The sequence below is a fragment of the Ailuropoda melanoleuca genome, chromosome 13 (assembly GCF_002007445.2).
Source record: "Ailuropoda melanoleuca isolate Jingjing chromosome 13, ASM200744v2, whole genome shotgun sequence".
In the NCBI taxonomy this organism is placed as follows: domain Eukaryota; kingdom Metazoa; phylum Chordata; class Mammalia; order Carnivora; family Ursidae; genus Ailuropoda; species Ailuropoda melanoleuca.
In genome coordinates, this window is record NC_048230.1 from 21,720,282 (window position 1) to 21,740,728 (window position 20,447).

Here is a 20,447-nt window from a genome sequence, read left to right on the forward strand (position 1 = left end):
AAAAAAAAAAAAAAAGGATCACCCCTCCCTCCCTCCCTCCCTCCCTCAGTACCCTTCCCTGCAACACATATCCACTTCCAGCACTTGATACATTTACTTGTTAATTGTTTGTTAATTGCTTCTCCCATTCGATGTCTGTGCCCCTGGGGCCTAGGATAGTTCCAGATACTTAGTACGTGTGCAATAAACGTTCATACACGAATGAAAGAGTGCAGGAGGGACTCTGTCTTGGTGAGTCTCCATGGAATGCTCCCTAGGACAGGAGCTGTGATTCTGTGGACAGTGGTAGGCGCCAGCTACCTACGGTGCAATTTCACCACGCCGAGACTCTGTTATAAACCTCACCAGGGGGCACAGCGGTCAAATAGATGTTGAGGCTCCTGGGGGGAGGGGGAAGACCCAACCTTGGAAAGGGGCTGGGGATGAGCTGCTGGAAGGTGTGGCTCCCTGCTCCCTGCAAGGTGCTTGGTCACCACAGACACCGAGCCAGGAAGAAAGAGAGGAGGCGGTCAGGCACCGAGAGGAGTGTTGGTGAGGCTGCCAGACAGGTGTCACCTCTTTTTCCGGGACTCAGTCCCCCTAACCTGCCCTTGGCTCCGCAGATGAATCAGCAAGCTCTAGTCTCTGAGGGTCCTGGCAGCACCCCCCCCCACCCTCACCCCGGGGGCAGACCAGAGGCTCTTGCACGACGTTCAATAACACAGCTGGGAAGGCAGGAGGCTCAGAAAGCCAGCAGTAGCCTGGGGACAAGGGTCATCCAGCCCAAACCTATGTCTTTGTTATGGAGACACCCCCCCCAGCCCAGGAAACAGCTGGCGCTGGGAACTTGGGGACTGGGGGGAGGGGACAGTCCTCAGCCTCAGCTGAAAATCAGCACCTTGGGTACAGCAGTGGAAGAAATAGTTTCAAGGCACCAAAGCTTCACCAATAAATACATAAATAAATAATTTTTAAAAAAATTTTAAATGCAGGTATGCCCTGCTTTAAGCCACAACCTATAGGAAAACTGACTATCTACCAAGGATAAGCAAAGGGGTGATTCCTCATTTTATTTTAATTTTTTAAGTTTTTATTTATTTATGTAATCTCTACACCCAAGGTGGGACTTGAACTCACAACACTGAGATCAAGAGTCACAAGCTCCACAAACTGGACCAGCCAGGCAGGTGTCCCTGATTCCTTGTTTTGTTTTGTTTTGTTTTGTTTTGTTTTGTTTTATTTTATTTTATTTTATTTTATTTTATTTTATTTTATTAAGGATTTTATTTATTTATTTGTCAGAGAGAGAGACAGAAAGAGAGAGAGCACAAGCCAGGGGAGCAGCAGGCAGAGGGAGAAGCAGGCTCCCTGCTGAGCAAGGAACCCAACGCGGCACTCGATTCCAGGGCCCTGGGATCATAACCTGAGCCCCAGGCGTCCCTGATTCCTCATTTTAAAGGACGTTCCAGGGGGCGCCTGGGTGGTTCAGTGGGTTAAGTGTCCGACTCCTGATTTCAGCTCAGGGCATGATCTCAGGGTGGTGAGATGGAACCCCTGCTTGAGATTCTCTCTCTCCTTCTCCCTCTGCCCCTCCCCCCTCAATAAATGCATAAAATATTTTTAAAAATTAAGTAAAGGAGGATGTTCCTTGGAGAAGTTGTGAGCTCCCCCAGTGAACTGGAAATCATTGCCGTCGTAAGTATTCGGCTTTCCATACTAATCACTTGAAATGTAACACTTTCCAGTTTACAACCTGCCTTCAAAGATTATGAATACTTTCACACATGTATGTTCTCATTAGATTCCCCGAGGGCCCTCTGAGTTACCTACAATGATCCCCATTTTACAGATGAGGACACAGAGGCCTGCGGCGGGTAGATCACAGCCAGGCCTTCCGACTCGCAGCTCTTCCCAGCACACACCCTGTCCCCACGTGACCCTACAGCTCCCGGAGGCCAGTGCAGAGCAAGGGGCTGTGAGCCCTGCGAGAGATGAGAAAACGGAGCCCGGGGGAGGAAGGTTTCCAACAGACTCCCTGACCCTGAGCCCGGGTTTTCAAGTCAGACAGACCTGGGCTCGCACCTTAGTTTATCACTCACTAGCCCTGCTTGGCACGGACTTGACTTCAGTGGGCCTTGGTGTCCTCATCTATAAAATGGGCCTCATATTACCTACGTCACGGGGAGCCGTGAGGGCGACCTGATGGACGTTATCCCTCGGAGCAGCGCCTGACTCAGCTGCTGTGATGATGCCAGCCTTTCTTGTTGTGTTTTTTTTTTAAGATTTTATTTATGTATTTGTCAGAGAGAGAGAGCCAAGCAGGGGAAGCTGCAGGCAGAGGGAGAAGCAGGCTTCCTGCTGAGCAAGGAGCCCGATGCAGGACTCGATCCCAGGAACCTGGGATCACGACCCGAGCTGAAGACAGACACTTCACGGACTGAGCCACCCAGGCGCCCCCATTCTTGTTATTTTTCCAGGATCTCTCACACTTCCGTGAAATATTCACAGAGGTGAGTGACGGGGAGTCTCTTCCAGGGGCAGGCAAGCTGGCCAGCCTTGCCCTCCCCTCACCGCCCTCAGGCCTTCCGGAAGGTCACACCGGGCTGGTTCTCTCCCAACCCCCAGGAGCCTCCCTGCCACCGCCTGGCTCCACCTCACAGCCACCAGCCCTGTGGCCACCCCACCTCGGCCTGCGGCGGGGCCCGGAGTCCGGACAGGCCTGGCCGGCGGCCAGTACTTCCTTGGTAGGATGCCCTGCCACTCCCTCTGGGCCCTGCTATTCTGAGAGCTGTAATTTAGACAGCCTTCCCCGCCCCAATTGCTATCTGTGGCAGCAGTCACCGTCCCCGCGGGCCCTGCCCACCCCCTGCTAGATGGCCTTTTCATAAACAGCTCCCAGGCTGCCCTGTTATCTTGGGTTCCAGGGCTCTGGGGAGGAGGCCCTGCCACCCTGAAGATACAAATAACCCCTCAATCCGGGGGGAAGCCGGCCCAGTGTGGACAGAGGCGGGCTGGAACCCTCACCCACGAAAGCCCAATATAGCAGCCCTCAGAACCTGACCCTGAAGTCTGCTGAGGTGGGGTAGGGATGCAGAAGAGAGAAGAGCCTGCCATTACCCCCCCAACACTCTGAGAACGGGGTTGGCCCGGGCTGTGGTCTCCCCAAAGGCCGCTGCTCAGCCGCAGGGCCGTGCAAAGAAGGAGGGGCCGTCGATAGCAGCAACAAAAGCGATCTATCTTAAAGACAGATGTGACTGTGTCAGTCCTGAGCTCCAGACCTTCAGGGTTTCTCCATGGCCCTTAGGGATGAAACTCATAAGACCCTCTGCCTTCTGCTCTTTCTACCACCTCTCTAGCCTCAGGACCTTTGCACGAGCTCTCTCCCTGCCTGAACACAGTTCTCCTCTTCATCTAACTCCTACTCGTCCTGCAAGGCTTGGCTTAGAAGTCACTTCTTGGGGCGCCTGGGTGGCTCTGTGGGTGAAGCGTCTGCCTTTAGCTCAGGTCATGATCCCAGGGTTCTGAGGTCCAGCCCTGGGTTGGGCTCCCTGCTCAGCGAGAGGTCTGCTTCTCCCTCTCCCTCTGCCTCTGTCCCTTCCCCCACCTGTGCTCTCTGTCTCTCTCTCTAATAAATAAATAAAATGTTAAAAAGAAAATAAGTCACATTTCATGGAACTTTCCCCTGACATCGGCACACATATACACTCCTCTCTGGTCCTCCCGTTGAACGGGGATGGGTGTCCCTCCCACGTTTACCAGAATCACCAGGTCCCTGCTGATGCACCTGTCTATCTCCCCAGCAGACTAGAAGCACTCCCAGGGCAGGAACTCTGTCTTGCTTCTCTTGTTTCTCCACCACCAAGCCCCGTCCTGGCATACAGTAGGTTTAAGAAAAATCTGTTGAAAGATTGCATGAATGAATAAATGAACAATTCCTCTGCCCCCCTTCCCCCCGGGGATGAGTCGGTCTCTTGGAGAGGTATTTGCTACTTTGTGCCCTTCATTCTCCCAGAAAGCCCCATCTTCAGCTTCTGTGTCTTTGTCCTTTACATATAACTTCCAGCTCACTGCACTGATCTGGAAAATACGGTTGCTATGGCCATGGGCCTGCTCGTGGGGAGCCCCGAGAGGCTCTGAGGACGCACTAGACGACAAGGCAGGCATCCCTGGGTTGAGAGGGAGGAGGGCACAGAAAGAGGCACTCCCCGGGCTTTATAAGCAGTAAATCTGTTACCAAGAAGCAGGGCGGGTGTGCCTATCAAATGGGCAGCTTTGGGCACTTCTGCTGTGACACAGAGACACACTTTGTATTTTGCTTGCTCCAAAAGGGCAAATGGCAAAGAATAACCTACGATTAGAGCCACAGCACAGAGTTAGATGAGTCTACCAGTTAGCCCCATACGTTATTGGAGGACCTCTGAAATTGGAGTATTTCTGTGTCCATTTCTCTCGTCCTACAGTCTCTCTTGGATTTGCCCCAGATGACCTGCCTCGAGTGAAGGCTGGGAAGATCTGTCACTGCAGTTACTTCCACCTCCTAAGAACAGGAGACCCACTCCCTAGAATACCGTGATGGAGCCAAGGTCGAGGGCCCAAGCCTTTTAGGGAAAGAACAACAGAGCAGTGGGGGCTCAGCATGCCACCTCCCCACTCCTTGAGGCCGTAGGATGAGATGGTCAAAGACAGGCATGGTGAAGACAATCAATCTAGCAGCCAAATAGGCAAAGTCTGTGCTCTGGGTGGGTGACATGATCCAGACGTGCTTCCACCTCAGGGCCTTTGCACGTGCTGTTCGTGCTGCCTGTGGTTCTTTCCCTTCAGATTTCTTTTTCTTTCTTTCTTTCTTTTTTTTTTTTAAAAGATTGTATTTATTTATTCGACAGAGATAGAGACAGCCAGCGAGAGAGGGAACACAAGCAGGGGGAGCGGGAGAGGAAGAAGAAGGCTCATAGCGGAGGAGCCTGATGTGGGGCTCGATCCCATAACGCCAGGATCACGCCCTGAGCCGAAGGCAGATGCTTAACCGCTGTGCCACCCGGGCGCCCCTTCCCTTCAGATTTCTATAAGGCTCACTCCTTCGGGTCTTTGCTTAACTGGCCCCTTCCCAGTCAGACTCTCCCTGGCCACCGTTTTAAAATCGAAGCTCCCTCCCCCCCAACCATTTCCCTGCTTTATTTGTCTCCATAGCACTTCCTGCTATCTGACATACTGGGTCCTTTCCCTCTCCCCCCACTCCCTTCCTTCCTTCCACTGTCGGCCTCCTTTAATAGAATGTGAGAAGCATGGCAATGGTGTTTACAGATGCATCTCTGGTTCGCTGTTGCTGTGTAACAAATCACCCTAAAAACTCAGCAGCCGCAAACTAGCGTTTATTATCTCCACGGTGTCCGTGAGTCGAGAGTCCTAACAAGATCACGGTCATCTCGGAGCCTGACTGGGGCTGTAGGGCTGCACCCAGACTCACTCACATGGTTCTGGACGGGCCTCAGGTCTGCACCGGCTGCTGGCCCCGAGGCTTCAGTTCCTTGCCTTGTGAACATCCCCACAGGGCTGTCCACAGCAGGGCAGCCGAGGGAGTGCTCCCCAAAAAGGGGGAGAGCAAGAGAGTGAGACAGCACCCAAGACGAAGCGCATGGGTCACTTAGACCCAGCCTGGCACAGCATGGGAGGGGCCCGCGGGAAGGTGTGGACGCCAGGATGGAGGCCTCCTCAGAGCCATCTGCGGAGGCTGGCTGACCGATCCCCCACACGTCCCTGGCATATAGAAGACGCTCCAGGAATCATATAAAGAAAGAATGAAGGTAGGAATGACTCCCCCAGAAGGCGTCAAGGCTTCATGCCCCCAGGGAGCTAAGAGCCCTGAGCACCACCCCATCCCTGAAGGATCTTAGACACATGAGCTTTCCTCAAACCCCACCCCACGTCCACCTCCACCTCTCCCCAGCCGGGTGACCTTGGGCAAGTCCCTCAACTCAGAGGCCTGTCGTAGGGGTTTAAAAGATGAGGAGGATGTTGACTAGCTAGAATTTAAATACAAATTTTAAAAATTAAATAAAAAAAAAGACGAGGTAGGCATCACAGAGTCTGACACACACAAGCCCTCAGTAAATGTCGCCAGTGTGGGCAGTACTGTGTGTTTTAGAGCTGGGGATGATGCTGTGTGTGTGTGCATGTGTGTGTGTGTGCACGTGTGTGTGTGCGTGTGTGTGTGTGTGTGTGTGCGCGCTTCCATAGGGTTCTCTCCCCAGAGCCGTGGCTGAGAGCAGCTGCCCCAGGTTGGCTGTGCCGGAGGATGACTCATGTGGTCCAGACACCACGTTTATCACTGGGGCCAGAAATGGGCACGTGCTGGGGCCTTAGTCACCCAAATGGGCAGGACAGACTGATGAGCATGTGGGCTGCTGTCCATTTATACTGAGTTAGCATGTATGACACCAGTGGCTCTTAAACTTTTTGCAGAGAGGGGAGGGAAGGATAAGTGGTGTCAGGGAACCTTTTGAAAGTTGACATGAAAAATGCACATTTATAGGTAAACACAAAAAAATATCGTCAGCTCAGGCCATTTGCAGGTGGACCACCGTTCCGGAAGGCTGGCGCTCGACTGTGGTCTCCGTGAAGGCAAGACGGGAGCCTGTGTCTCCTGACCAATGCATGCATGAGTACGGGGACGAACAAAGAAAAGAAGAACAAAAGCCCCAGAATCTTGGCATCTTTGCTGGCTGGCGGCGCATCCTCTCCCCTTGTACAATGGCCTCGGGAAAACCGGCTGGTTTCGAAAGACCCCTGATCGAGTTCTGCTTAGCGACCTCGGACTTATCCCCTGACCTTTCCCCACTTGTTTTACTCTTAGGAAAATCACGTGAATTGCACAATGTTTTGTAAACTACAAGGCCCGCGGGACACACCAGAGACGCCCGTTTGGGTCGGACTCCTATTCTGAGGGTGCATCGTCTGCAGCTCCCAACAGCACAGGCCTGCCTTGGGGATGGGGGGGTTCCTCTGTGGGGCGGTGTGTTCAGGGGAAGCTGTAAAAACACGCTGAGCTGCTGGTCCTTCCGGCCCTTCCTTTGTTAGCCTATCCCCAGCACCACGGCCCAGGTTAAACCAGGAAGCTTGCTCTGGTGTCATTCCAGGCCTAAGGCCACACCCCACACGTGTAGCCTTGACCGAGAGTCTTGCAATCATCCAGGCAACAAATACTTTTTTTTTTAAAGGGTTTTTTTTTTTTTGAAGATTTTATTTATTTATTTGACAGAGAGACAGCCAGCGAGAGAGGGAACACAAGCAGGGGAAGTGGGAGAGGAAGAAGCAGGCTCACAGCAGAGGAGCCTGATGTGGGGCTCGATCCCAGAACGCCGGGATCACGCCCTGAGCCGAAGGCAGACACTTAACGACTGTGCCACCCAGGCGTCCCCATGGCAACAAATACTTTTTGAGCACCTACTCCGGATCAAGGCCTGTGTCCCCTGCCCCCGCCATGCTGTGGACACCATGGGAGCAAACCCACTCTGGTCCCTATTGTCGTGGAGCTGACAGTGGGAGGGAAGAAGATATGAATCCATCAGCCAGGAGGAGCCCAGGTGCTGTGGAGGTGTGTAATGAGAGAGGGAGGGTGTCTGGGCAGGACAAGTTTCCATTTAGAAGTGACAGATGAGCTGAGCCCTTAGCTCAGCGGGATGGATGTGGTGGGAAGTACTCTGGAAAGAGGCCATGGTGAGTGCAAAGGGCCTGTGGTAGCACATTTGAAAGCCCGAAAGAAGGCTATTACACAGAGTGAGTGGGAGAGGGATGCGACAAATAACCAGGGACACAGGGACACGAGGCAGGCCAAGACGAAATCAGCTTGTTCTCTTTCATGTGATACTTACACAAAACGGAGGAAATGGAGTGGCAGATGTCAAGTCTCTGCAAGCCGTTACACAGAAGGAGGGTGACTTAGAAGCCAAATGAGAGGAACCCTCCCAGCAAGTGGGCCTTGAGTCAGACTGCAAGGACTTCCTGGCCCCATGGGGACCCCGGGGTGGGGAGGGGGTGACTTTCTCAACCACCTGCCGCGCGTGTCTGCCAGGTAGCAGAAAGGATGTCTGCACATTCACCTCTTTACCCCGTTCCCTCTGCCACATGACTCCCCATCCTTGCTGCTTACTGAGCGGGGACAGTGGACAGCTCTGTCTGGGGTGAGTCTGTTGTGGGAGAGGGGCTGGCCTGGGGAAGGCAGGGAGGGAAAGACACAGGGTGGGGAGAAGGTGGTGCTGGAGTGTCTCTGGGCTGCTCAGGGGATGTGGAGAAAGAAGGGAGGGGAAGCCAGCAACAGGCCAGACGACGAGTTGAGGTGGAACAGGGAGGGAGAGTGGTCAGGAGGGGGCATCTGGGGCTGGGGGGGTGGGACCTGACCCCTGGATTATGAGTCTCCTTATCCTGGAGGCACCTCAGCTCCCAGCTGATTGACCTGCTGAAGTCCAAGACCGCCCCAGGAGGCACAGATCTACCAGGGGTCTGACGCTCTTTCGGGAAAGGCTGTTTGCTCATCTCTGTCTCCTCGCTAGACTGTAAATTCCCTGAGGGCACGTCTGTCTTCGTCAATGTCTTATCTCCCAGTGCCTGATACAGTTACTAGTTGTCCAGTGAAGGATGGCACGAGTGAGTACCGCACTGTAGGGAGGGCCTGCAGGGCACAAGGCTGTCCCACAGCTACGGATGGAGCGCAGCTCTGAAGATCTGAACCCCGAGCTAGGTTATTGCCAGATTCTTCCGAGCACTGGAAGTGAGGCAGCTTACTGCCATCCACAGAAGGGCAACTCAAAACTCAGAAACCCTGGAGGCCGGCCATGGGATATGCTGGTTAACAGTGGAACGCTGCCGCTGACTGCCTGGGTTCGAATCCTGCTTTGGCCACTTCCGGGCTCTGGGACCTCGGACTAATTACATACCACTCTGTGCCTCATTTTTCTGATCTGGAAAATGGAGGCACGAATAGATCCTAGGGTTGTTGTGAGAAGGAAGAGAGCTGAGCCTTCAGAACACTGCTTGGCACACAGTAAGGCTCCAGTGACTGTTGTCGAGGAAGGAGACAAGAGACCGGAAAAGTCCCTCCACCCCAGCACAAGGCCTTAGGCCCAGAACACCTACAAGAGAACTCACAGAACTGCCCGAACTGGGCACTCCCGGTGGCCTCTGGCGCTAAGCCCACCTGCACAGGTCGCCGGGTCAGTGAAGGCCCTCAGCCTCCCCCAGACGGAGAAGTGCAGACCTCAACGTCTGAGCCCACCGCCACTTGCTACACAGTGTCCTTGGGCAAGGCACTTTCTCAATGTCCCCAAGCTTCTGCTTTTTCATTTGTAAAAATGAAAAAGGGTTGTTGTGAGGATTCTGGGCCCAGCACAGACACAAAATCGCCCTTCCCCAAGGTGGAGCGTTCGGAGGAACCAGGCCCTCTGCCCCTCCCCTTCCGTCACTGCCCCTCCCCCAAGTCGGAGAGCCAGAGGCCCTGGTCCTGATTCCTGGCCTCCCTGGCTCTAACACCAAACCTGAGGCGAGAGTCACACCCCCTTTGTCAAAGCCAACTGGAGAGCCCCATCCCTGGCCACCTGAGTCAGGCTTCCCCAGAGACTCCTGTGTCTGTCGCCTCAGATGACCCGTCCCCACAAGCTCTCTGCCACATTGACTGACGGGAGTTCTAAGGCGAACCCCACAGGAAGAGAGGAAGTTCCGCCGCTTGAGTGCTGGCAGGAGGCCTCACCCTGCTGGGGACGGGGAGGGGGTGAGGTGGGAGGGAGGATTCCCCTTCCTTTTCTGTCCGCCTCTTTTTTTATTATTATTATTTTTTAGAGATTTTATTTATTTATTTTACAGGGAGAGAAAGACTGCCAGTGAGAGAGGGAACACAAGCAGGGGGAGTGGGAGAGGAAAAGGCAGGCTCCCAGCGGGGCAGGAAGCCCAACGCGGGACTCGATCCCAGGACCCTGGGATCACGCCCTGAGCCGAAGGCATACCCTTAACAACTGAGCCACCCAGGTACCCCTGTCCCCCTCTTTAGACACACAGTTGATCATCCAACTTGTCCAACGGCCCAACTGTGTTCATTGGCACAACGAGACAGGAACTGAGTTTCAGAGCGGTAGGATTGTGTCCTGCAAACTGGGAGTTTCTAGGTTTGTCCCACCAGAGCGCTTTGCACAGAGCTCCTGTGAGCTGGGGAACTCCCGTGTCTGGAAGGCAGAGGTGGGCGGTAAGACCTGGCTCAGGCCACAATACAAAGTTACCTGCCCGCCCCACCCTCAGCCCCATCCGTGAATTTGGAAACAGCTGAAAGGATGTTAACCATCAGAATGGGGTCTGAGTCTAGGGCGTGTGGCCCTGGGCAAGAGGTTTGATCTCTCTGAGCCTGAGTTTCCCTGTTGGAAAATGCGGATAATCCTGGAGTGACCAGTTAGTGCGAAGATGAAATGAGGGGACAAATGGAGTGCTAGGTGGAGCTGAACACAGCAGGTGAACGTGTTTCATTCAACAACAAACATCTCAGTCCCACTGTGCTTCGGTCTACGTGCTGGGGGCGACGGGACACTAATACATAAAGCAAACGTGGTCTCTGCCCTCCTATTGCTGACAGGACAGGAGGGGTGGCAGACACGGATGGAGGGACACGGTGTGGGGTAAAGGTTAAGGCTGGGGCACACCTGGGTGACTCAGTCGGTTAAGCTCAGATCATGATCCCGGGGTCCTAGGATCGAGTCCTGCATCGGGCTCCTTGCTCAGTGGGGAGACTGCTTCTCCCCCTGCCTGCCACTGCCCATGCTTGTGCTCTCTCTCTGTCAAATTAAAAAGGAAAAAAAAAAATCTTAAAAAAAAAAAAAGGCAACCAGGCTAGAAGCCCAGCTCTGCCATTCACCTGCTGGGTGACCCTGGGCAAGCTCAACTCTTTGTGACTTGATTTCCCAACAGCAAAAGGAGCCATGCACCATTTCATAGAGTGGCGAGGATTACGAGAGCTGCCCGGTGGAAGTACACTGACAGCAGTTCCCATGTGCTCTGGTGGCACACGGGTGATCGGTGTAATAAAAGGAGCTTCAGGATGTGTGACAGACAGGGCTCAACCAGCAAATGGGGCAGGTGTGTTTCTGAGGAGGGAAGTCCCCAGGAAACATCAGGGGTGCTTTGGAGCGGGAAGAGAGGGTGGGCAGTGAGGACAGGCGTTTGAGCAGCAAGCCAGTGAAGGAGCTGGGGCGCTGGAAGTTTCGGTCAAGGGTTTTAAACAGCTGTAAAGCTTTGTACGTGTGGAAACATGGCACACACTTGTCTTGTTCACACTAGCGCCACACAGGGTAATTCCTCGCTCACCCTCCTTCCCTTGCTGGTTTCCAGCGCCAGGGGCTGCCCGATCGCACAGGGCTTTTTCATCTCTTGGCTCTCCTGGACGAGTGGTGCTTGGGGAGATTCAGACCCAGGCCTGGGGCGCCGAGGCTTTGCATCCATACAGCTCCTCTGTGACTCCGTGAGCCAGGTGTGCCTAGGTTTGAACTCAGGCAAATAATTTCTCCCGTTGTGAATATTCAACCGTAAGAGCAGCAACCTAGCACCGCGTCCTGCTCATAGTACGCTCAGTGTATTTAAGTTTCGGCTCTCCGCTCTTGGAACAGAAGCTTCTCCTCAACCAACGGGCTGGAGGGCAGACGGAGATGGGAGGGCTGCGGATTGGTTTGGGGGTAAGGGGAGGCAGGGGAGTGTGGCTAGGCACGGACTCTAACGAAACAGAAGAGAAAGCGGGTTTTTTATTTACAACACCACTTGCAAAGGGCAAACAGTTGGGTCCTTAAATCAGTGTTTACGGGGTAGGGGAGTGGGAGAGCCCCTTCCCCCGCAATCCCCGGTAACCTGTAACCGAGGAAGGGTCCCAAGAGGCGAGGCGCCGCGACTCCGCGCGGAAAGCAGAGCTAGGCGCACGTGGGAGAGGAACTGCTTTCCCTGGGCTGGGTCCAACGGTGCCTACCGCTCGGCTGAGGAGCGAAGAAAGGAAAGGGAGCAGGCTGTAGGGGTGCGTTTCTGCAAATCTCAGGGCTCAGCGCCCTGGAGGCACAGTCCTGACCCTTCTGGGTGTGTGGGCGGGGACTCACGCAGAGCCCCGCAGCCGCTCCAGCGACGGTGCCCCCCACCCACGCTCCTCCGGAGGGATGCGCTCCATCTCCCCACTCCTCCCCTCGCTCCCTGCGCGCAACCCCACCTTAGCTCGCGCTCGGAGAGCCTGCGGGGCAGCCGGGAGGCGTGGCCGCGGGCGGCCCGCCCCTTTGATGTGCGCCGGCGCCGCTGTGATTGGACAGTCGCTTGTGACGTGCGGGGACTGCGGTGGGCCCGGGTGCTGCGGCAGCCGCAGCGCCAGCCGCGGCTCGGGCTCCGGCTCCCGGGTATTTAAAGGGGACGCGGCGGCGGCCCGGGGGGATGGGGGGCAGGTGGAGGGGACGGCCCAGACGCACATCATCCACGGCCCCTCGGGACTGGAGGGACTCGTGAGCCGGAGCCCAGAAATCCGGGGGTGGATAAGACACCGCGTCCCCTCCAATTCCCGTAAGCACCCCTTGCCCATCCTGCGCCCAAATACCTCAGCTAGCCCCTCTCCCCCACTCTTTACGCTCCAAACTAAGCCGGGACAGACCTCTGCCGCCGCCGCTCCCCACGTGAGTCCTGGGCTCCCCGAGGTAGGGGAGGGCTGGGGTCCCAGTGTGGGGTGGGGGCTGTGTGGAGTTTGAGGGCGCTCCTTCACGTGTGTCAGTGGGGGAGTCCCTGGAGCGGAGAAATGAGTCCTCCTCCTTTCTCCTACCCCGGGAACGTGGTGCCCGGGTATCCTTATGTCCCCGACTCGGGCAAAGCGAAGGAATCTGTGCCCCTTTGCTCCCCGCCACCACCAGTCCCCTGGGTTCCCCGAGCTGCGCACCCCCCTGCCCCGCATTGGAGCGAAGCACCCGCCAGCTGGGGGTGTGCCAGAAAGCCTGCTTTCCAGCCACCTCTAAAAATATCTCTTCCCCCCACTCCACCGGCAGCTGCCACCTCCCTGTCCACGGAGGATCCCCTTCCAGCTTGTCCACCCAGGCAGGGCGAGCCCAGAGGGGACTCCTGGTCCCAGCTTCTTCACTGACACCAGGGCTCCAGGTCCTCAGGGCCAGCTGACTCACAGCCCAGGGGGTCTCCAGGGCAATAGGGGGAGCTCTGGCTGCAACTTCGCCAAGAGGCACCAGGGACTCCTGAGTTCTAATCCTGCATCTGATGGTGTGGGACCCCCAGGATGTTAGCTTAACCTCTCTGGGCCTCCGTTTTTCCTATTTGCTGCTGGTGGTGGTGAGAAGGAAGTCTTGGGGAGGGAGAAAACTTCAGCTTAGTTGTGGGATCCAGTTCCTAGTGATTGATACAAGAAGACCTGGTCTTGGGCAGGGGGCTTGTAGCTGTGGTATCTGCAGGGTCCTCGCCCCCCATCTCCACCCCTATCCTCCACATTTCCGGGGGAAAATTGTCCCCGAACTGTCCTGAGGGCTCCGTCCCCTCATGAAGCGGGTAATTGCAAACTGTCTCCCTCCCCCATCCCCATTCCCACAAATGTCATCTGAAAGCATTTTTGTCAAAGGCAGGAGGAAACAAGGAGGAATCCGGTGATCTGATGTGGAATCGGGGAGGCAAGCACCACTTTTAGGTGGGACTAGAATACGAACTGCCTGCCACCCCAAAGAAACCCCTCTCTCCTCTCTCTGCTCTAGCCATCTGGAGAAGCTCAGGGATCCTGTCCGCCTTTTCTCTAAGGGACTCTTTCTGGTGACCACAAAAGGATTTGGTCACTTAGGACAAAGCTGCCAGAGGTGAGTAACCTTTCTGAGCGTCGTGAGAAGGCGATGCCAATGGGGCCTGGGGGTGTCACTGATCACTGTGGGGTAAGGGTGGGGTGGCGGCACGGCCTTCTCTTTCTGAGGGAAGAAACTCAGGATGCCTGCCTTTCTGCTCTGGGGACTGAAAGAAACAAGGGCAACTCACTAAACAAATGTTGAACGGATTTCCCGAAATAGTATTAGTAGATGAAAAAAATATAACTAAACTATGTCTTTTGCTCTAATGAATGAGAAGTTTTGTACATGGTTGAAAATCAGTAGACTATTCCACCAAATTTTTTAAAAAAAAGAGAAACAAGGGCAAAGCCAGGAGACCCTTTTCTGTGGGATGAAAGTTGGTCTCTGGGTGGCTGCTTGGAGAGCCTGTGTATCTCTGTCTCCCTCTCGCCTCCCCAAGCCCCAAACGTGTTTGTGTGCATCCTGGGGTTGCTCGCTCTTATCACAGAAGTTGCATCCCCTGACCTTTCTCCTCAAATCGCTGGGCCTGGGGGCAGACATGGGCTATCAGGCAGGATCCTGGAAGTTTGGAACTCTCTCCAGATAAGGCCAAAACTTGCCATTCCGGTGTCCCTGTGCCTTCTCTCCCATCTTCTCCTAGATCCCTCCCCTAGCCCCCACCTTTTTCTGCCCCCTGCCCCATTCAGCTTTGGCCACCTCCCAATTCCTAGATGAAAAGTTCTCCTGGGGAAAGGCTGAGACCCACTTCCATCCATATCAAAAGGGCTTAAAGGCACGTCTGGTTAGGGCGGGGCGAGGGGGTGGGGTAGCTCCAGGTGGTAGAGGCCCTCCCTCTGACCTATGCCCTGTTCCTGGGAGGTCCCAGTCGTCTGTCTGGGGGGGGGGGGACCCACAGCTTCTCCCTGAGGGTCTGGGATGGTCTGGGGAGAGTGTCACCTTGACAAAGTCAGGGGTTTCCAGTGTCATCCCCTGTCACCACCAGAGGGCAGCAACCAGCCAGGACTTTGCTCCTTTCCCGGTCTAGTCTCCTGGTTCTTAACATCTTTCCCGATGTGTCCCAGCTGCTTCTAGTTTCCCATTCAACCCCAGAGGTGAGGGGGAGGGATGGGGCCTGGGGAGGCACTGGGAGCTGTAGGCGGTGTCGTCTGTAGCTGAGTGGTGAAGCCCCCCCAAAGCCAACCCCTGTCCCCAAAGCCAAACAGCAGAGCCCCACAGAGATTTCACACTGACTGCCGGCTGACTGCCAGCCCCTGACAGCACCAGGGAGGCCAGTCCCAGATCATCTGTGATGCTCAGGGGTCCCGGCCCCCAGCTGTGGCACAATGAGCCCTGTCATCTGCCCCTTCCCTTTTAAGCATACAAGGCTGTGGCCCTGTGTGCATGAACCAGGCTCCCTGGGGACACAGCACAGCCTCCTGCAAGTTAACCTCTCTGGGTCCTTCTCATCTCCTGAATTCATGGGACTGCGATGAGCTGCGGGAGACCGGTGCCGGGGATGTGTAAACCATGGCACAAGAAAGGGGCCGGGATCATACTGGAGGGAAAAAAAAAACACTGGTCTCAGACCCTAAGTTCTGGTTTTGAGATCTGGCTCTCCCACTTACCCAGACTCTTTGTGGTTGTCAGGAGCTCTGGACGACGGCTGGAGGCCGACAGAGTCCCGCCACGTGGTGCCCAGGGTGATGCACTGACAATGAGCGGGTGTTTTCCAGTTGCTGGCCTCCGATGCCTGTCTAGGGTAAGTGCGTCTCTCCTGGGGTCTCTTAGGCTGAGGCCTCAACCCCCTTCCCATCATGGGGTGGAAGGAGCCCTATCCAGCCCCTTTTTAAGGCCCACCCTCATCTCTGCTGGGCCTCCACTAATCCCTGGAAGCTTCCACCCCAGGTGTGGGGTCCTGGTACTTGACATCCTCAACTCCAGGGATTCTGGGCCACTGCGACTCGCAGATGGATCTCGATGAGACCAGAGGGTGACTGTAGGGATGAGCCTGAAGGGGCAGTGCTGTTAGGGAGGCAGAGAGCTAGGTCCGCACCCCAGCTCTGAAATGAGGGGCTTGGGCTTGAGAAAGTTTCACAAGGTGGGCCAGGCCGCAGATATCACCGGAATATCAGAGAGCAAGTTAGGAAGAAGCCAGAAGGAGGAGTGGTTCCTCCTGGACTGATTGAGGTGGGAAGCCGGGAGGGAGAAAGGCAGTGTGTATGGTGCCTATTCTAAAGCTGAACAGGATTTGCTCTCTGCCCCTCCACCGTGCACGGCCGCAGAGGTGGCCCGGACAGGCTGCTGAGGGCTTCTGTGGCCTCCATTTGCTTGCTTTTCTTTGTGCATCACACTTGCACTCTTGGCCCCCATGCTCTCCCACATCCTCTGTAGGTGGGACTCTGGCCCGAGGTCTCCACTTCCTGGAGCCCCCCCATCCCCACTCTGTCCCCCTGTGCAGTCTGTCTCCAGGCTCCCCTGGCATGACCTCCTCCTAGCCTCCCCCTCCCACTCCCTGCTCCCTCCCCCTCTGCCTTTTCAGCCACCGCTGCTGTCTTTCCTCTCCTTCACCTGTCTCCCAGGTATGTCGAGGCCTGGCGCGGGAAGCTCCTACCTCCCCAAGCCCCACTGCTTCTGCTGCCCGCTTCCTTCGGACTCTGGCAGAAACCCCACCCGCTGACGTGTTCCTTCCAGGGAATTGGCAAGTGATTAGTGATGAACTGTCAGCACAGGGCCCTAAAACTCCCTGGAGAAAGTGTCCCATCCTGGGACCCCTGCCCAGTGCCATCTGACTGGAAGCAGCTCCCAGACAGTCTTCCTGGGTCAGCCCAGCGACCTGGTTATTCGAAGAACTAAAGTCTAGTTCTCTGGCCAGTGCAGAGGCCCAGGCCCTCAGCAACGATCCAGGCCCGAGGACCTGGCATTCCCATCCACATGCCTTGGATGATATCAGCAAGTGTTCCTGGGAGCCCGGCTCCTTATTGTCTGTCCACAGTCCCATCGGCTCGGCATGGCCCAAAAAGGGAATGAGGAGGCTGCTTCCGTTGGGTGAATGCCTGGTTTCCCTTGCTTACGTTTGTTAGGGAAGAAGGGGGTGGAGAGGACTCCACATCACCAGGGGCCACTGGAAGTCTCCAGAACGGCCTAGTCCAGAAGCCTCCCCAAAGGGGTGACTCCTTGGAAGCTGCTGTTCCCGTCTGTTAAGCTGACCCTGTTAAGCCCCAATGGCCCCAAACGAGAGTAGCAGAACAGGTGCCAAGGAAGCCCTTCTGGCTTCAGGAGGAGGACGGTCTTCTAAGGATAAACCCCGGTGCCCATGGGGTGGGCAGGGGAGGCTGGGGTGGGGGCAGCGGCGTTGGGTCCTCCGCGCAGCTTAACCTGCCTTGGGTCCTCCTCAGGTCTTGGATGTGCCAGCGCCTCTGGCCGTGGCCGGCTAACCAGCCTCTCCCCGGCCGGCTCGCGCCGCGCCCCCTCTCGCTTGCCCCCTCCTCTTCCTCCTCCTGCTCCTCTCCCCCCTGCTCCCAGGACGGCGGGATGGCCGGGCAGGGCGCACCGCGCTTCCTCCTGACCTTCGACTTTGACGAGACGATCGTGGACGAAAACAGCGACGACTCGATCGTGCGCGCCGCGCCGGGCCAGCAGCTGCCTGAGAGCCTGCGGGCCACCTACCGCGAGGGCTTCTACAACGAGTACATGCAGCGCGTCTTCCATTACCTGGGCGAGCAGGGCGTGCGGCCGCGGGACCTGCGCGCCGTCTACGAGGCCATCCCCCTGTCGCCCGGCATGAGCGACCTGCTGCAGTTTGTGGCCAAGCAGGGCTCCTGCTTCGAGGTGATCCTTATCTCGGATGCCAACACCTTCGGAGTGGAGAGCGTGCTGCGCGCCGCGGGCCACCACGGCCTGTTCCGCCGCATCCTCAGCAACCCGTCGGGGCCCGACGCGCGGGGGCTGCTGGCGCTGCGGCCCTTCCACACGCACAGCTGCGCGCGCTGCCCCGCCAACATGTGCAAGCACAAGGTGCTCAGCGACTACCTGCGCGAGCGGGCCCACGACGGCGTGCACTTCGAGCGCCTGTTCTACGTGGGCGACGGCGCCAACGACTTCTGCCCCATGGGGCTGCTGGCGGGCGGCGACGTGGCCTTCCCGCGCCGCGGCTATCCCATGCACCGCCTTATCCAGGAGGCGCAGAAGGCCGAGCCCAGCTCTTTCCGCGCCAGCGTGGTGCCCTGGGAAACGGCCACCGACGTGCTCCTCCATCTGCAACAGGTGCTGAAGACGTGCTGAGGACCGCGGCCTGCAGGGGGCGCCCGGGCGGAGGAGGGGGCGGGGTGGGGGGAGATCGGGAAAGACAAACCTAGTTTTATTACTCCTTTTTCCCTTTCGCTTTGGTATGTCCCTCCGGGAATTCCGGGCTCGTCCATGGGGGCCTGNCGCCAGCATCCCCAAAGGAAAAAAAAAAAAAAGCCGGAGGGAACAGTCGCCTCCTGGTGGTGGAACGAGGTAGCACACTGTCCGGCTCGGGTTGGTCCAGCCTGGACCTCGCAGCGCGCGACGGTGTCTCCTCTCACCCCAGCCTCGTCTATGCAGCAAGAGACCAGGGACTTTACCAAAGTCGCCCCGCGGGCTCGGCCCTCCGCGCTCCCCTCCTCCCGTATGGAACAGAAAGCCATGATGTTTTAAAGCAGAGCCAGCGAAAGCCAAGCCCCTCCTCTCTCTTTGGTGTTTTAGAGCTATAAAGCAGGTGAAGGGGGAAGCGTTGACTCAGATCTCTCGCGCCGACGTTTGCGGGGTGAGGATGAGGCGATGCCTGCCCTCCGAGAGCCCGACGGAAGTGGAGGAGTTGGTCCCCTCGTCTGGCTTGAGGAACCCAGCTTAACGCAGCAAGCAACAGGCGAAAGAGCAGGATGTGGTCCGTCGTTGGGGGCCTTCGGGCCCTAGTGTAGAGGGCACTTAGGACGGAAGTGATGGGGAGAGCCAGCTGCCCCGGCGGGCAGAGGGGCTCAGTAATTCGCAGGAGCCATTCACTCCCTCCTCCCTCTCTGGCCCCCCAGCCCGTCAGGGCAGCCACCAGGAGGTCATCAGAGATTTATTCCGAGTTGGCACTTGGCAGCTGGAGACCCTATCCTGCGTGGAGTAGGGGGTCTTCTGTGGACAAGATGAGCAAACTCTTTGGCTTCCAGTTCTTTCCTGCCCGCAGCAGGCCTTTGGGTACATCCTCTCTCTCCCCGGGACCCCTTCCCACCAAAACGAAGGGGAGGGATAGGCCCAGCTCACAGAGCAAGAGGAGGACAGGCCTAGGCCAGCCTTGAGTGTGGAGCTGGCTTTGTGCTGGAGCTCAAGGGGCTCGCGCGGCGCAGCGCCTGGGTCAGGAGCTCAGGGAGCCCCAAGCCGTCAGCAGCTGGGCTCCACATAGTTCCCCGGAAAGAATCCAGTCCCTTCCGAGCTGACGCCCTCGCACCAGCCGTCTGAGTAGCGGCGTGTGATGCAGATGATGGTGCCTTCGGGGAAGGAGAGCTCGTTGTCCTTCTGACGGGTGTATGGGTACAGGGTCACCACTGCGGGGCAGGAGGAGAGATGGCCATGAGATGTGCCTCCCGGCCTACCATGGGGATGCCAGGGAACACCTAGGGGGCGGCTGCAGGGAGTGTGGCAGGGGGTGTGTGCTCCGAAGCTTCGGGACCCCTCCCCAGCTGGGTTTAAGAATATACTCAGTGCCAGGCCAGCTGCCTGTCTTTCCAGCTCGGTCACCACCCTGGATGAACATTTGGTCAGTTCAACAGAATGGGGGGGGGCTGCGGGGCTCAAACCTTTGCAGATTCTGGGGGGGGGGAACCCCTAGTCCCAGGAGTCAACGCACCTTTCTCCAAGTATGCGGCAGGGACCCAGCTAGGCTCTTCGGGACCAAAGTCCGGTGGGGGCAGAGGGGGCAGCCCCAAGTCACCCGCATCCAGGGGTGGAGGAGGGGGCAGGTCCAGGGGTGGAGGCAGCTCGGGGGCTGGGAGGGAGAGGGGAAAGCCTGCAGATGTACCCCAGGGGACCCCTCCAGTGGCCCCCCAGGAAACAAAGCTGTTCCAAGTTGGGGCTCCGGCATCTACCCATGTGGTGTAATCTTTCTGAGCCTGTTCTCTTTCTGCAGGCCCGGCATGGCCTCTGCAAGGCGTCTAGAACCCAGGACGTTCTGGGCAAACACACATGTTGAGCAGTGTACGGTAGTTCGGCTCTGCTACTTAGCCGGGTGACCCTTGGGCAAGTCACTTAACCTGTCAGCCTCAACTTCAACTGTTGATCAGAGTGTGAAGCTCCGCTCGGGGTTGAAGTGCGAAAACCGATGAGAAGCTTGCGCACGGAGCCTGACGTAAAGCAGGCGCTGAGCGAAGTTGTTCTCTGGCCCCTTTCTCTCCCGTTACCCCCTACCTTGGACGAGGTGTTCCTGAGGCCGGCCGAATGGAGGGAGATGGTGGGGTGGGGTGGGGAGAGGAGGAGAAACCCCGCAGTTGAGCCCGGAGGGGGCGGAGCTCCTTACCCGGCAGGGGCAGGGACACTTCCTCCAGCAGTGGGGGCGGCAGGAAGACCTCGGAGGCCGGTGGAGGGGGTGGGGCTGTGGGAAAAAAAAAAAAAAAAAAAAAAAAAAAAAAAAAAAAAAAAAAACTACGTTGGGGGGCACCTTCC

General features: G+C 56.8%; 2 protein-coding genes across 6 annotated transcripts in view; one reads left to right on the top strand and one right to left on the bottom strand.

Annotated features, from left to right (window-relative positions):
- Window positions 1-12,357: 12,357 nt before the first annotated feature.
- Window positions 12,358-18,205, top strand: PHOSPHO1 (phosphoethanolamine/phosphocholine phosphatase 1). Of its 5 annotated transcripts, none has more exons than XM_034640240.1 (5): window positions 12,358-12,668; window positions 13,719-13,817; window positions 15,429-15,540; window positions 16,361-16,479; window positions 17,177-18,205. In XM_034640240.1, exons 3-5 carry the CDS (start codon window positions 15,496-15,498, stop codon window positions 18,060-18,062), a joined length of 1,050 nt encoding a protein of 349 aa, XP_034496131.1. In that variant the 5' UTR covers window positions 12,358-12,668; window positions 13,719-13,817; window positions 15,429-15,495; the 3' UTR covers window positions 18,063-18,205. The 5 variants fall into 5 exon arrangements, with proteins under 5 accessions (XP_034496131.1, XP_034496130.1, XP_011220156.2 ...); XM_034640239.1 differs by having other exon boundaries at window positions 12,358-12,647; XM_011221854.3 differs by having other exon boundaries at window positions 12,358-12,537.
- Window positions 18,206-18,447: 242 nt separating this feature from the next.
- ABI3 (ABI family member 3) overlaps window positions 18,448-20,447 on the bottom strand; it is an 11,249-nt gene continuing 9,249 nt past the window's right edge. Inside the window, 3 exon segments of the mRNA XM_034640244.1 lie at window positions 18,448-19,333; window positions 19,636-19,773; window positions 20,302-20,383. Coding sequence (XP_034496135.1) covers window positions 19,170-19,333; window positions 19,636-19,773; window positions 20,302-20,383 — 384 coding nt within the window. The 3' untranslated portion in view covers window positions 18,448-19,169.

Coding starts and splice junctions, on each gene's coding strand:
- PHOSPHO1 (XM_034640240.1), top strand. CDS start 15,496: ATGAGCGGGTGTTTTCCAGTTGCTGGCCTCCGATGCCTGTCTAGG. Junction 15,541..16,360: donor GCCTCCGATGCCTGTCTAGG/GTAAGTGCGTCT, acceptor CCTGTCTCCCAG/GTATGTCGAGGCCTGGCGCG. Junction 16,480..17,176: donor GTGTTCCTTCCAGGGAATTG/GCAAGTGATTAG, acceptor GGTCCTCCTCAG/GTCTTGGATGTGCCAGCGCC.